This window comes from Oncorhynchus nerka, linkage group LG2 (genome assembly GCF_034236695.1).
Source record: "Oncorhynchus nerka isolate Pitt River linkage group LG2, Oner_Uvic_2.0, whole genome shotgun sequence".
Classification (NCBI taxonomy): domain Eukaryota; kingdom Metazoa; phylum Chordata; class Actinopteri; order Salmoniformes; family Salmonidae; genus Oncorhynchus; species Oncorhynchus nerka.
The window spans coordinates 96,366,422-96,381,277 of record NC_088397.1 but is presented as its reverse complement, the minus strand read 5'-3'; the positions used below and the strand labels follow the sequence as shown (position 1 = coordinate 96,381,277).

At 38.1% G+C, this 14,856-nt stretch overlaps 1 protein-coding gene across 1 annotated transcript; it reads left to right on the top strand.

Moving 5' to 3' along the window:
* The first annotated feature begins 3,439 nt into the window (after positions 1–3,439).
* On the top strand, positions 3,440–13,823 carry LOC135572978 (plasma membrane calcium-transporting ATPase 2-like). The gene is made up of 5 exons (XM_065022010.1): positions 3,440–3,492; positions 5,481–5,498; positions 5,701–5,722; positions 10,938–10,952; positions 11,230–13,823. Exons 1-5 carry the CDS (start codon positions 3,440–3,442, stop codon positions 11,557–11,559), a joined length of 438 nt encoding a protein of 145 aa, XP_064878082.1. The 3' UTR covers positions 11,560–13,823.
* The last annotated feature ends 1,033 nt before the right edge of the window (positions 13,824–14,856 follow it).

The following is a 14,856-nucleotide window of genomic DNA, read 5'->3' as shown; positions in this document are numbered from 1 at the left end:
AAATAATTGGGATTTGGGAAACTTACCAAATTTTTTACAACCTCAAGATATAATATGGGTCTTTTTTTTCCTCTTTTTTTTCTGACCACGGGACCAAAAAGGAACAAACTCTGAATGGTTCTGGTCAGGTTATGTAGACTGGACGAACTCTGAATGGTTCTGGTCAGGTTATGTAGACTGGACGAACTCTGAATGGTTCTGGTCAGGTTATGTAGACTGGATGAACTCTGAATGGTTCTGGTCAGGTTATGTAGACTGGATGAACTCTGAATGGTTCTGGTCAGGTTATGTAGACTGGATGAACTCTGAATGGTTCTGGTCAGGTTATGTAGACTGGATGAACTCTGAATGGTTCTGGTCAGGTTATGTAGACTGGACGAACTCTGAATGGTTCTGGTCAGGTTATGTAGACTGGATGAACTCTGAATGGTTCTGGTCAGGTTATGTAGACTGGATGAACTCTGAATGGTTCTGGTCAGGTTATGTAGACTGGATGAACTCTGAATGGTTCTGGTCAGGTTATGTAGACTGGATGAACTCTGAATGGTTCTGGTCAGGTTATGTAGACTGGATGAACTCTGAATGGTTCTGGTCAGGTTATGTAGACTGGATGAACTCTGAATGGTTCTGGTCAGGTTATGTAGACTGGATGAACTCTGAATGGTTCTGGTCAGGTTATGTAGACTGGATGAACTCTGAATGGTTCTGGTCAGGTTATGTAGACTGGATGAACTCTGAATGGTTCTGGTCAGGTTATGTAGACTGGATGAACTCTGAATGGTTCTGGTCAGGTTATGTAGACTGGATGAACTCTGAATGGTTCTGGTCAGGTTATGTAGACTGGATGAACTCTGAATGGTTCTGGTCAGGTTATGTAGACTGGATGAACTCTGAATGGTTCTGGTCAGGTTATGTAGACTGGATGAACTCTGAATGGTTCTGGTCAGGTTATGTAGACTGGATGAACTCTGAATGGTTCTGGTCAGGTTATGTAGACTGGATGAACTCTGAATGGTTCTGGTCAGGTTATGTAGACTGGATGAACTCTGAATGGTTCTGGTCAGGTTATGTAGACTGGATGAACTCTGAATGGTTCTGGTCAGGTTATGTAGACTGGATGAACTCTGAATGGTTCTGGTCAGGTTATGTAGACTGGATGAACTCTGAATGGTTCTGGTCAGGTTATGTAGACTGGATGAACTCTGAATGGTTCTGGTCAGGTTATGTAGACTGGATGAACTCTGAATGGTTCTGGTCAGGTTATGTAGACTGGATGAACTCTGAATGGTTCTGGTCAGGTTATGTAGACTGGATGAACTCTGAATGGTTCTGGTCAGGTTATGTAGACTGGATGAACTCTGAATGGTTCTGGTCAGGTTATGTAGACTGGATGAACTCTGAATGGTTCTGGTCAGGTTATGTAGACTGGATGAACTCTGAATGGTTCTGGTCAGGTTATGTAGACTGGATGAACTCTGAATGGTTCTGGTCAGGTTATGTAGACTGGATGAACTCTGAATGGTTCTGGTCAGGTTATGTAGACTGGATGAACTCTGAATGGTTCTGGTCAGGTTTATGTAGACTGGATGAACTCTGAATGGTTCTGGTCAGGTTATGTAGACTGGATGAACTCTGAATGGTTCTGGTCAGGTTATGTAGACTGGATGAACTCTGAATGGTTCTGGTCAGGTTATGTAGACTGGATGAACTCTGAATGGTTCTGGTCAGGTTATGTAGACTGGATGAACTCTGAATGGTTCTGGTCAGGTTATGTAGACTGGATGAACTCTGAATGGTTCTGGTCAGGTTATGTAGACTGGATGAACTCTGAATGGTTCTGGTCAGGTTATGTAGACTGGATGAACTCTGAATGGTTCTGGTCAGGTTATGTAGACTGGATGAACTCTGAATGGTTCTGGTCAGGTTATGTAGACTGGATGAACTCTGAATGGTTCTGGTCAGGTTATGTAGACTGGATAAACTAAAGGTTTCTGTTTAATCAATACATTATATATTCTAACATCTCTGTAGTAATTCGTTATTACTAGTAATTAGTTTCCACTAGTCAGGTTGCCAGATCTGTTTTGGTTTAAGGTATCTCTCAGGTTGCCAGATCTGTTTTGGTTTAAGGTATCTCTCAGGTTGCCAGATCTGTTTTGGTTTAAGGTATCTCTCAGGTTGCCAGATCTGTTTTGGTTTAAGGTATCTCTAGCTAACTGGTTGATAAATGACAGCTGGTTGATTGTTTAAGGGGTGGCATCTCTGAAGACAGTTTCTCCAGACTACCTTCTTTTCTAATTCTTCATTTTCTTTTACACTTCTTGACATATTCTGTTCATCTTTGTCATTCCCCCCCCAAGAGAGTTATTGTCTCATTGTTACATGTCTTTGTTTTCCCAGAGTGCTAAGAGTGGAATGAGGCTACCGCCCACGTCGTGAATTTCAGGTTGTGAGTTTTCGTCCATTGTTTGACAAACTTTGATGTTAAAATGAATTCAACCACAAAAAAACAAAAAAAAACTCACCGGGCTGGGTAAACATTCAAGTATAAGCCAATGGTATCATCTGTTACTGTGCTGTTTCAGCCAATGGTATCATCTGTTATTGTGCTGTTTCAGCCAATGGTATCATCCATTATTTACAGGGGGGAAACTGGATGCTGGTTTTCTCTTCTCGTTACAGCTGAGAAGACAAGACGGAAGTAGGAGGCAGAGAATCGCCTCTCTCGCTCTCTCTTTCCTGTGTCCAGTCGCTCTCTCTTTCCTGTGTCCAATCGCTCTCATGGTCCTGTCTTCTCTGTTCTGTCATCTTTATGTAACTCGGTGGGCCTGTAGCTAGTGTCCCATCCCGTCTCGTGGCTTCACGCTGTTTGGTTTGATCTGAGTTTATGTACTGTACGTAATGCTGATATGACTGACTGTTGCCACAGTGTATACCTTTTTCATCGCTCATTGAGAACGGTCCGATTTCTTTGACTGTTTTCGGGGCTTTTTTCCCCCTCCACTTTACCTCCTTTTGAGCCCAAAAATCAAGAAGATTAAGAGTACCCCAGAGTACTCAGTCAATCCTAAAAATGTTAGTTCTGACAATATTGGTCTGGTAAGACGTAGATGAAACTACAACCATTCCCTAAAAACAGCAGCTGAGAAACACATACTTTTTTCAAGATTGTTTAAAGAGTTTCATGCTTCTATCATTAAACATGGAAAATAATTCCCCTCGCATCTAATTTACTTTTTATACATCAGTGGCACAGCATTCCTCTTAAATAAATAATATTTTACATTTAATCCATTTATGTAATTAATATATTTTATTGTTATGGTACTATAACATAATGCTTTTATGTGTATTTTTCTCCAATAAAAATCATAAAAAACAACAGGAACAAAACAAGCACTACTTTGGGGCTTATACTTGACTGTTTGCTCAGACGTGCATGGAGTTGAGCTCAGAGAAACAGACCTCTGGCAGTGAAAACCTAGCCGTGTTGTACAGCTATGTGTCTGTGTGCCTGTGTTCTGTTCATCACCGCGTGGTCCCTGTTGCATGTTTCACGTTGTCTGGTTAGGTTGGTTGGCCGTTGAAGCTTGTGGTCGGTCTGGTCTGCTTTCATTGTGTTGTTTTGCTACACTCACTGTGATCCCAGCATCCCCCCGTCTCCTCATATGTCCTTCAAAAAAACCTGGACATTCCTCCTTTATGTCCAACTATGTCCACATTTATCCATTCACAGTCTCTGTGGATGTCCTACCCATCACTCCCTGTCCTTGTATGGTCCATGTCTCTTCCAACCTCCTACAATGGATCTGAAGTACAAACTTTTCCTCCTACCATTACTGACCTCCGACCTCCAGAGGTCTTCAACTTGCATGATTTGTATTTCTGTGTGCAGGTTATTAATGTGACTTACCTCTACAGGTGTATCTCACATTGGAACATTTCTTTATTAATGTGACTTACCTCTACAGGTGTATCTCACATTGGAACATTTCTTTATTAACGTGACTTACCTCTACAGGTGTATCTCACATTGAACATTTCTTTATTAATGTGACTTACCTCTACAGGTGTATCTCACATTGGAACATTTCTTTATTAACGTGACTTACCTCTACAGGTGTATCTCACATTGGAACATTTCTTTATTAACGTGACTTACCTCTACAGGTGTATCTCACATTGGAACATTTCTTTATTAACGTGACTTACCTCTACAGGTGTATCTCACATTGGAACATTTCTTTATTAACGTGACTTACCTCTACAGGTGTATCTCACATTGGAACATTTCTTTATTAATGTGACTTACCTCTACAGGTGTATCTCACATTGGAACATTTCTTTATTAATGTGACTTACCTCTACAGGTGTATCTCACATTGGAACATTTCTTTATTAACGTGACTTACCTAGGTATATCGTGTCTTATCTCTATAGGTATAATGTGTCTTATCTCTATAGGTATAACGTGTCTTATCTCTATAGGTATAACGTGTCTTATCTCTATAGGTATAATGTGGCTTATCTCTATAGGTATAATGTGGCTTATCTCTATAGGTATAACGTGTCTTATCTCTAGGTATAATGTGTCTTATCTCTATAGGTATAATGTGGCTTATCTCTATAGGTATAACGTGTCTTATCTCTATAGGTATAACGTGTCTTATCTCTAGGTATAATGTGGCTTATCTCTATAGGTATAATGTGGCTTATCTCTATAGGTATAATGTGGCTTATCTCTATAGGTATAACGTGTCTTATCTCTATAGGTATAACGTGGCTTATCTCTATAGGTATAATGTGTCTTATCTCTAGGTATAACGTGTCTTATCTCTATAGGTATGACGTGTCTTATCTCTATAGCTATAATGTGGCTTATCTCTAGGTATAACGTGTCTTATAGGTATAACGTGTCTTATCTCTATAGGTATGACGTGTCTTATCTCTATAGGTATAACGTGTCTTATCTCTAGGTATAACGTGACTTGGCTCTATAGGTATAACGTGTCTTATCTCTAGGTATAACGTGACTTGGCTCTATAGGTATAACGTGTCTTATCTCTAGGTATAACGTGTCTTATCTCTAGGTATAACGTGGCTTATCTCTATAGGTATATCGTGTCTTATGTCTATAGGTATAACGTGTCTTATCTCTAGGTATAACGTGTCTTATCTCTAGGTATAACGTGGCTTATCTCTAGGTATAACGTGGCTTATCTCTAGGTATAACGTGTCTTATCTCTAGGTATAACGTGTCTTATAGGTATAACGTGTCTTATCTCTATAGGTATATATCGTCTTAACTCTATAGGTATAACGTGTCTTATCTCTAGGTATAACGTGTCTTATAGGTTTAACGTGTCTTATCTCTATAGGTATAACGTGTCTTATCTCTAGGTATAACGTGTCTTATAGGTATAACGTGTCTTATAGGTATAACGTGTCTTATCTCTAGGTATAACGTGTCTTATCTCTAGGTATAACGTGTCTTATCGGTATAACGTGTCTTATCTCTATAGGTATAACGTGTCTTATCTCTAGGTATAACGTGTCTTATAGGTATAACGTGTCTTATCTCTATAGGTATAACGTGGCTTAACTCTAGGTATAACGTGTCTTATCTCTAGGTATAACGTGACTTGGCTCTATAGGTATAACGTGTCTTATCTCTAGGTATAACGTGTCTTTTCTCTATAGGTTTATCGTGTCTGATCTCGAGGTATATTGTGTCTTAACTCTATAGGTATATTGTGTCTTAGGTATATCGTGTCTTAGGTATATTGTGTCTTATCTCTATAGGTATATCGTGTCTTATCTCTATAGGTATAACGTGTCTTATCTCTAGGTATAACGTGTCTTATCTCTAGGTATAACATGTCTTATCTCTATAGGTTTATCGTGTCTGATCTCGAGGTATATTGTGTCTTATCTCTATAGGTATATCGTGTCTAATCCCTATAGGTATATTGTGTCTTACCTCTATAGGTATATAGTTTCTTATCTCTATAGGTATATCGTGTCTTAACTCTATAGGTATATTGTGTCTTAGGTATATCATGTCTTAGGTATATTGTGTCTTATTTCCAAAGGTATAACGTGACTTATCTCAATAGGTATATTGTGTCTTATCTCTATAGGTATATTGTTTCTTATCTCTATAGGTATATCGTGTCTTATCTCTTTAGGTATATATTGTCTTATCTCTATAGGTATATCGTGTCTTAACTCTATAGGTATATTGTGTCTTATCTCTATAGGTATATTGTGTCTTATCTCTATAGGTATATAGTTTCTTATCTCTATAGGTATATCGTGTCTTATCTCTTTAGGTATATATTGTCTTATCTCTATAGGTATATCGTGTCTTAACTCTATAGGTATATTGTGTCTTATCTCTATAGGTATAACGTGTCTTATATCTATAGGTATATCGTGTCTTATCTCTATAGGTATATATTGTCTTAACTCTATAGGTATATTGTGTCTTATCTCTATAGGTATAACGTGTCTTATCTCTAGAGGTATAACGTGACTTGGCTCTATAGGTATATTGTGTCTTATCTCTATAGGTATAACGTGTCTTATATCTATAGGTATATCGTGTCTTATATCTATAGGTATATCGTGTCTTATCTCTATAGGTATATATTGTCTTAACTCTATAGGTATATTGTGTCTTATCTCTAGGTATAACGTGTCTTATCTCTAGAGGTATAACGTGACTTGGCTCTATAGGTATATTGTGTCTGATCTCAAGAGGTATATTGTGTCTTATCTCTAGGTATAACGTGTCTTATCTCTATAGGTATATCGTTTCTTATCTCAATAGGTATATCGTGTCTGATCTCAAGAAGTATATCGTGCCTAATCCCTATAGGTATATTGTGTCTTAGGTATATCGTGTCTTAGGTACAGTGCCTTGCGAAAGTATTCGGCCCCCTTGAACTTTGCGACCTTTTGTCACATTTCAGGCTTCAAACATAAAGATATAAAACTGTATTTTTTTGTGAAGAATCAACAACAAGTGGGACACAATCATGAAGTGGAACGACATTTATTGGATATTTTCAACTTTTTTAACAAATCAAAAACTGAAAAATTGGGCGTGCAAAATTATTCAGCCCCTTTACTTTCAGTGCAGCAAACTCTCTCCAGAAGTTCAGTGAGGATCTCTGAATGATCCAATGTTGACCTAAATGACTAATGATGATAAATACAATCCACGTGTGTGTAATCAAGTCTCCGTATAAATGCACCTGCACTGCAGTCTCAGAGGTCCGTTAAAAGCGCAGAGAGCATCATGAAGAACAAGGAACACACCAGGCAGGTCCGAGATACTGTTGAGAAGAAGTTTAAAGCCGGATTTGGATACAAAAAGATTTCCCAAGCTTTAAACATCCCAAGGAGCACTGTGCAAGCGATAATATTGAAATGGAAGTATCAGAGTATCAGACCACTGCAAATCTACCAAGACCTGGCCGTCCCTCTAAACTTTCAGCTCATACAAGGAGAAGACTGATTAGAGATGCAGCCAAGAGGCCCATGATCACTCTGGATGAACTGCAGAGATCTACAGCTGAGGTGGGAGACTCTGTCCATAGGACAACAATCAGTCGTATATTGCACAAATCTGGCCTTTATGGAAGAGTGGCAAGAAGAAAGCCATTTCTTAAAGATATCCATAAAAAGTGTCGTTTAAAGTTTGCCACAAGCCACGTGGGAGACACACCAAACATGTGCAAGAAGGTGCTCTGGTCAGATGAAACCAAAATTGAACTTTTTGGCAACAATGCAAAACGTTATGTTTGGCGTAAAAGCAACACAGCTCATCACCCTGAACACACCATCCCCACTGTCAAACATGGTGGTGGCAGCATCATGGTTTGGGCCTGCTTTTCTTCAGCAGGGACAGGGAAGATGGTTAAAATTGATGGGAAGATGGATGGAGCCAAATACAGGACCATTCTGGAAGAAAACCTGATGGAGTCTGCAAAAGACCTGAGACTGGGACGGAGATTTGTCTTCCAACAAGACAATGATCCAAAACATAAAGCAAAATCTACAATGGAATGGTTAAAAAATAAACATATCCAGGTGTTAGAATGGCCAAGTCAAAGTCCAGACCTGAATCCAATCGAGAATCTGTGGAAAGAACTGAAAACTGCTGTTCACAAATGCTCTCCATCCAACCTCACTGAGCTCGAGCTGTTTTGTAAGGAGGAATGGGAAAAAATGTCAGTCTCTCGATGTGCAAAACTGATAGAGACATACCCCAAGCGACTTACAGCTGTAATCGCAGCAAAAGGTGGCGCTACAAAGTGAATAATTTTGCACGCCCAATTTTTCAGTTTTTGATTTGTTAAAAAAGTTTGAAATATCCAATAAATGTCGTTCCACTTCATGATTGTGTCCCACTTGTTGTTGATTCTTCACAAAAAAATACAGTTTTATATCTTTATGTTTGAAGCCTGAAATGTGGCAAAAGGTCGCAAAGTTCAAGGGGGCCGAATACTTTCGCAAGGCACTGTATATTGTGTCTTATCTCTATAGTTATAATGTGTCTTATCTCTATAGGTATATCGTGTCTTATCTCTATAGCTATAATGTGTCTTATCTCTATAGGTATATCGTGTCTTATCTCTATAAGTATATAGTTTCTTATCTCTATAGGTATATCGTGTCTTATCTCTATAGCTATAATGTGTCTTATCTCTATAGCTATAATGTGTCTTATCTCTATAGGTATAACGTGTCTTATCTCTAGGTATATCGTGTCTTATCTCTATAGCTATATTGTGTCTTATCTCTATAGGTATAACGTGTCTTATCTCTATAGGTATATCGTGTCTTATCTCTATAGCTATAATGTGTCTTATCTCTATAGCTATAATGTGTCTTATCTCTATAGGTATATAGTTTCTTATCTCTATAGGTATATCGTGTCTTATCTCTATAGCTATAATGTGTCTTATCTCTATAGGTATATCGTGTCTTATCTCTATAGGTATAATGTGTCTTATCTCTATAGGTATATCGTGTCTTATCTCTATAGGTATAATGTGTCTTATCTCTATAGGTATAATGTGTCTTATCTCTATAGCTATAATGTGTCTTATCTCTATAGGTATATCGTGTCTTATCTCTATAGGTATAATGTGTCTTATCTCTATAGGTATATCGTGTCTTATCTCTATATGTATAATGTGTCTTATCTCTATAGGTATAATGTGTCTTATCTCTATAGCTATAATGTGTCTTATCTCTATAGGTATATCGTGTCTTATCTCTATAGCTATAATGTGTCTTATCTCTATAGGTATAACGTGTCTTATCTCTATAGGTATAATGTGTCTTATCTCTATAGGTATATCGTGTCTTATCTCTATAGGTATATAGTTTCTTATCTCCATAGCTATAATGTGTCTTATCTCTATAGGTATATCGTGTCTTATCTCTATAGGTATAATGTGTCTTATCTCTATAGGTATATCGTGTCTTATCTCTATAGCTATAATGTGTCTTATCTCTATAGGTATATCGTGTCTTATCTCTATAGGTATATCGTGTCTTATCTCTATAGGTATATAGTTTCTTATCTCCATAGCTATAATGTGTCTTATCTCTATAGCTACAATGTGTCTTATCTCTATAGGTATATCGTGTCTTATCTCTATAGCTATAATGTGTCTTATCTCTATAGGTATATCGTGTCTTATCTCTATAGCTATAATGTGTCTTATCTCTATAGGTATATCGTGTCTTATCTCTATAGGTATATCGTGTCTTATCTCTATAGGTATATAGTTTCTTATCTCCATAGCTATAATGTGTCTTATCTCTATAGCTACAATGTGTCTTATCTCTATAGGTATATCGTGTCTTATCTCTATAGCTATAATGTGTCTTATCTCTATAGCTATAATGTGTCTTATCTCTATAGCTATAATGTGTCTTATCTCTATAGCTATAATGTGTCTTATCTCTATAGCTATAATGTGTCTTATCTCTATAGGTATAATGTGTCTTATCTCTATAGGTATAATGTGTCTTATCTCTATAGCTATAATGTGTCTTATCTCTATAGGTATAACGTGTCTTATCTCTATAGCTATAATGTGTCTTATCTCTATAGGTATAACGTGTCTTATCTCTATAGCTATAATGTGTCTTATCTCTATAGGTATAATGTGTCTTATCTCTATAGCTATAATGTGTCTTATCTCTATAGCTATAATGTGTCTTATCTCTATAGGTATAACGTGTCTTATCTCTATAAGTATATCGTGTCTTATCTCTATAGCTATAATGTGTCTTATCTCTATAGGTATATCGTGTCTTATCTCTATAGGTATAACGTGTCTTATCTCTATAGCTATAATGTGTCTTATCTCTATAGGTATAATGTGTCTTATCTCTATAGGTATAATGTGTCTTATCTCTATAGGTATAATGTGTCTTATCTCTATAGCTATAATGTGTCTTATCTCTATAGGTATAATGTGTCTTATCTCTATAGCTATAATGTGTCTTATCTCTATAGGTATAATGTGTCTTATCTCTATAGGTATAATGTGTCTTATCTCTATAGCTATAATGTGTCTTATCTCTATAGGTATAATGTGTCTTATCTCTATAGCTATAATGTGTCTTATCTCTATAGGTATAATGTGTCTTATCTCTATAGGTATAACGTGTCTTATCTCTATAGCTATAATGTGTCTTATCTCTATAGGTATATAGTTTCTTATCTCCATAGCTATAATGTGTCTTATCTCTATAGGTATAATGTGTCTTATCTCTATAGGTATATCGTGTCTTATCTCTATAGCTATAATGTGTCTTATCTCCATAGGTATATCACACATTGGGTCCTGGTTTATACATACAATGAGTGTTACCTTAATGTTGTGTTTTGCCTATGACCTTCTGTTTAGGTGCGCGTCAGATCAGTGAGTTGTGTACCATATTGTACTGTATTATACTGTATTATATCGTACTGTACCGTATTATACTGTACTGTACTGTGAAAGCAGACCACAGACTGCAGTTTCCTCTTCCTCTTCCTCCTCCTCTTCCTCATACCTAACCCCCTCTGTCTTTATCTGACCATCTCTCAGAGGATTCTCTACCTCTCCCAGAGTCAATCCTTCCTGACGGTTCTTATTAGCTGTCCTGTGTTTACTCTCCCCCCTCCCTCCCTCCCTCTTCTCTCCCTCCCTACCACAGATTCGCGTCGTGAACGCATTCCGTAGCTCCCTCTACGAAGGCCTTGAGAAACCAGACTCCAGACCGTCCATCCATAACTTCATGACCCACCCAGAGTTTAGGATAGAAGACACCACGCCTCACATCCCCCTGATAGACGACACTGACCTGGAAGAGGACCCTGCGTTGAGGATGATCCCTCAGTCCCAGACAGGCAGCCAGCCCCAGTCCCCCAACAAGAACAACAACGCTGTCGACAGCGGCATCAACCTCACCATCGACACCACCAGTCAATCAGCTGCATCCTCCGGCCCAGCCAGCCCACTGCACAGTCTGGAGACCTCCCTCTAGTGGCCTGCAGCTGGCTGGTGAAGACCTCATCTGCAACCTTGGAGACACCAGCCCACTGCAGCCATTGGAGACCTCTAGCAACACCTTCTGACAGCCTGGCTGGTGGAGACCTCCGTCTGCAATCTGGAGACCTCCTTCACTGCCATTTGGAGACCTTTCCCTACTGCAATATAGAGCTTTCTATACTGCAATATAGAGACCTTTCTCTACTGCAATATAGAGACCTTTCTCTATTGCAATATAGAGAGCTTTCTCTACTGCAATATAGAGACCTTTCTCTACTGCAATATAGAGAGCTTTCTCTACTGCAATATAGAGACCTTTCTCTACTGCAATATAGAGACCTTTCTCTACTGCAATATAGAGATATTTCCCTACTGCATTATAGAGACCTTTCTCTACTGCAATATAGAGACCTTTCTCTACTGCAATATAGAGACCTTTCTCTACTGCAATATAGAGACCTTTCTCTACTGCAATATAGAGTCCTTTCTCTACTGCAATATAGAGACCGTTCTCTACTGCAATATAGAGACCTTTCTCTACTGCAATATAGAGTCCTTTCTCTACTGCAATATAGAGACCGTTCTCTACTGCAATATAGAGACCTTTCTCTACTGCAATATAGAGAGCTTTCTCTTGAGGCCTGGTGGAGATATCTACTGCAGCCTGGTGGAGATATCTACTGCAGCCTGGTGGAGATATCTACTGCAGCCTGGTGGAGATATCTACTGCAGCCTGGTGGAGATATCTACTGCAGCCTGGTGGAGATATCTACTGCAGCCTGGTAGAGATATCTACTGCAGCCTGGTGGAGATATCTACTGCAGCCCGGTGGAGATATCTACTGCAGGTTGGAGACTTCTGTCTTTCAGTCTCTTAGACACCTCCTTTGTCTGCAGTTTGGAGACCTTCCTCTAGCCTCAGTCTGTCTCCTGCAATCTCTCCTCCTGTACCTGGAGAAAACATCATACCACACATACAATCAGAAAGCACAACAAAGCCAACACACAGGACATGTGTGTGTACTGTGTGTGTGTGTGTGTGTGTGTGTGTGCGCGCTGCTGACTGACTGAACCATGTTTCTAGCAGCAGTGAAGAGGAGGACCTGAAAGTGAGTGAAAAGACAGCATAAACTACAACCCACTCCTCTCTCCGTCCTCACATTAACAATGACTGTTTCTCCTAATAGATTCAATTAAAAACATGTATTATTGCTCCTGCATGAATGTACATTATCCAATGTTTTTATTTAAATCGTTTTTAAAATTTGATTGGGTGGGTGAGAAGTGGATTGCTTCTTTAAGGCAACTTTATTCGGATCGTTGGTCTGCGAGTTCTTTAAGTGTAAAAATGTATTTGGTTTATAAAAATGAGAGGTGTGTCAAGGCCGTAGGACTCAACAAGCACAGTAGATTTACACCTGTTGGAAAAGAGGAACCCATAAATAAATAACATTTCTTAAACTTATGATATATATATATATATATACAGAGTTTATCTTCATTTGTTGGCATGTTGCCTTGTTTCTGCTTCGATGGCTCTAACTACTTTGAACTTATTTATGTCCTTAAGAGAATGTCATTGGTTTACAACACCTGTAGAAACTTCCTGGTTGTAGGGTTCCAAACCATTCAGCAGATGTAGTTGAAAAAAAAAAAAAAAACTCAAGTTGTTTGAGTTCTCCTCATTGGTGTTTATAATATACCGTGTACTGGACTTGCCTGCTATCAAATAGTGTAGATATTTTTTAGAGGATAACAAAAGATTATGGGATGTAATAATTCATGTTAGTTAATATTATATGATTGTTGGGATGAACTTTGAACCTTTGTTTCCAAACAGAGATGTTAATAAGACTAAAGGTTTTATTTCTTTAATTACAATTTTTCTTATTTTTCTTATTTTTGCGTTCAAAGCTTGAAATGTAACTTAAATTGAGACTTACTCCGAGCTGAGCGGCCGCACAGGCTTTCTATAACGGACATGTCTCCTATATAAAAAAAAAACTGCTAGTTTTAAGGATTTTTACATTTTATTTTGTGTGACCATCAAAGGCTGCGATGGATTTATATTAGAAACTTGCAAACTAATATTTGGTTTATCTGTATAGAAAAATCTAAAAGTTGTGTTGAAAATCTTGTGATATAATGTGTTGATGGATTGTTTTATTATTTTATTGATTTCTTGTTTTCCTTTTGAAAAATAATAAGAAAAAACAACACACGGCGATCCAAAGCTATTGGCATTTTGAACGACTAAAAACAACACACGGCGATCCAAAGCTATTGGCATTTTGAACGACTAAAAACAACACACGGCGATCCAAAGCTATTGGCATTTTGAATGACTAAAAACAACACAACGGCGATCCAAAGCTATTGGCATTTTGAATGACTAAAAACAACACAACGGCGATCCAAAGCTATTGGCATTTTGAATGACTAAAAATAACACACGGCGATCCAAAGCTATTGGCATTTTGAATGACTAAAAACAACACAACGGCGATCCAAAGCTATTGGCATTTTGAATGACTAAAAACAACACAACGGCGATCCAAAGCTATTGGCATTTTGAACGACTAAAAACAACACACGGCGATCCAAAGCTATTGGCATTTTGAATGACTAAAAACAACACAACGGCGATCCAAAGCTATTCGCATTTTGAACGACTAAAAACAACACACGGCGATCCAAAGCTATTGGCATTTTGAACGACTAAAAACAACACACGGCGATCCAAAGCTATTGGCATTTTGAACGACTAAAAACAACACACGGCGATCCAAAGCTATTGGCATTTTGAACGACTAAAAACAACACACGGCGATCCAAAGCTATTGGCATTTTGAACGACTAAAAACAACACACGGCGATCCAAAGCTATTGGCATTTTGAACGACTAAAAACAACACACGGCGATCCAAAGCTATTGGCATTTCGAACGACTAAAAAACAAAAACAAAAAAAAGTAGTGATGCTTCAACTCTTTATCAACAACAGGAAAAAAAAAAAAATTCCTCACTGTCAGGATATGAATGAAATCCCTTTTTGGTGTGCTTTTAGATGTGTTTCTGTGGTGTTTTAACCAAGCTTGTCTTCCTGCCTTCATCGACTCTAGCATCTCAACACTATTCACTTAGTTGTTAGAACTATTTATTGTGCTTTTACATTTTTTAAAAAAAGGATGTGGGAGATTACAAAAGAAGGCACACTTAACTTACTATATATCAAAAGGCACAGAGGCGTTCATAGCACACATTCTTGTGTTATTGTAATATTCCTTACAACCA

What these genes read in the sequence shown, in the direction of transcription:
- LOC135572978 (XM_065022010.1), top strand. Translation starts at nt 3,440, where the DNA reads ATGGAGTTGAGCTCAGAGAAACAGACCTCTGGCAGTGAAAACCTAGCC.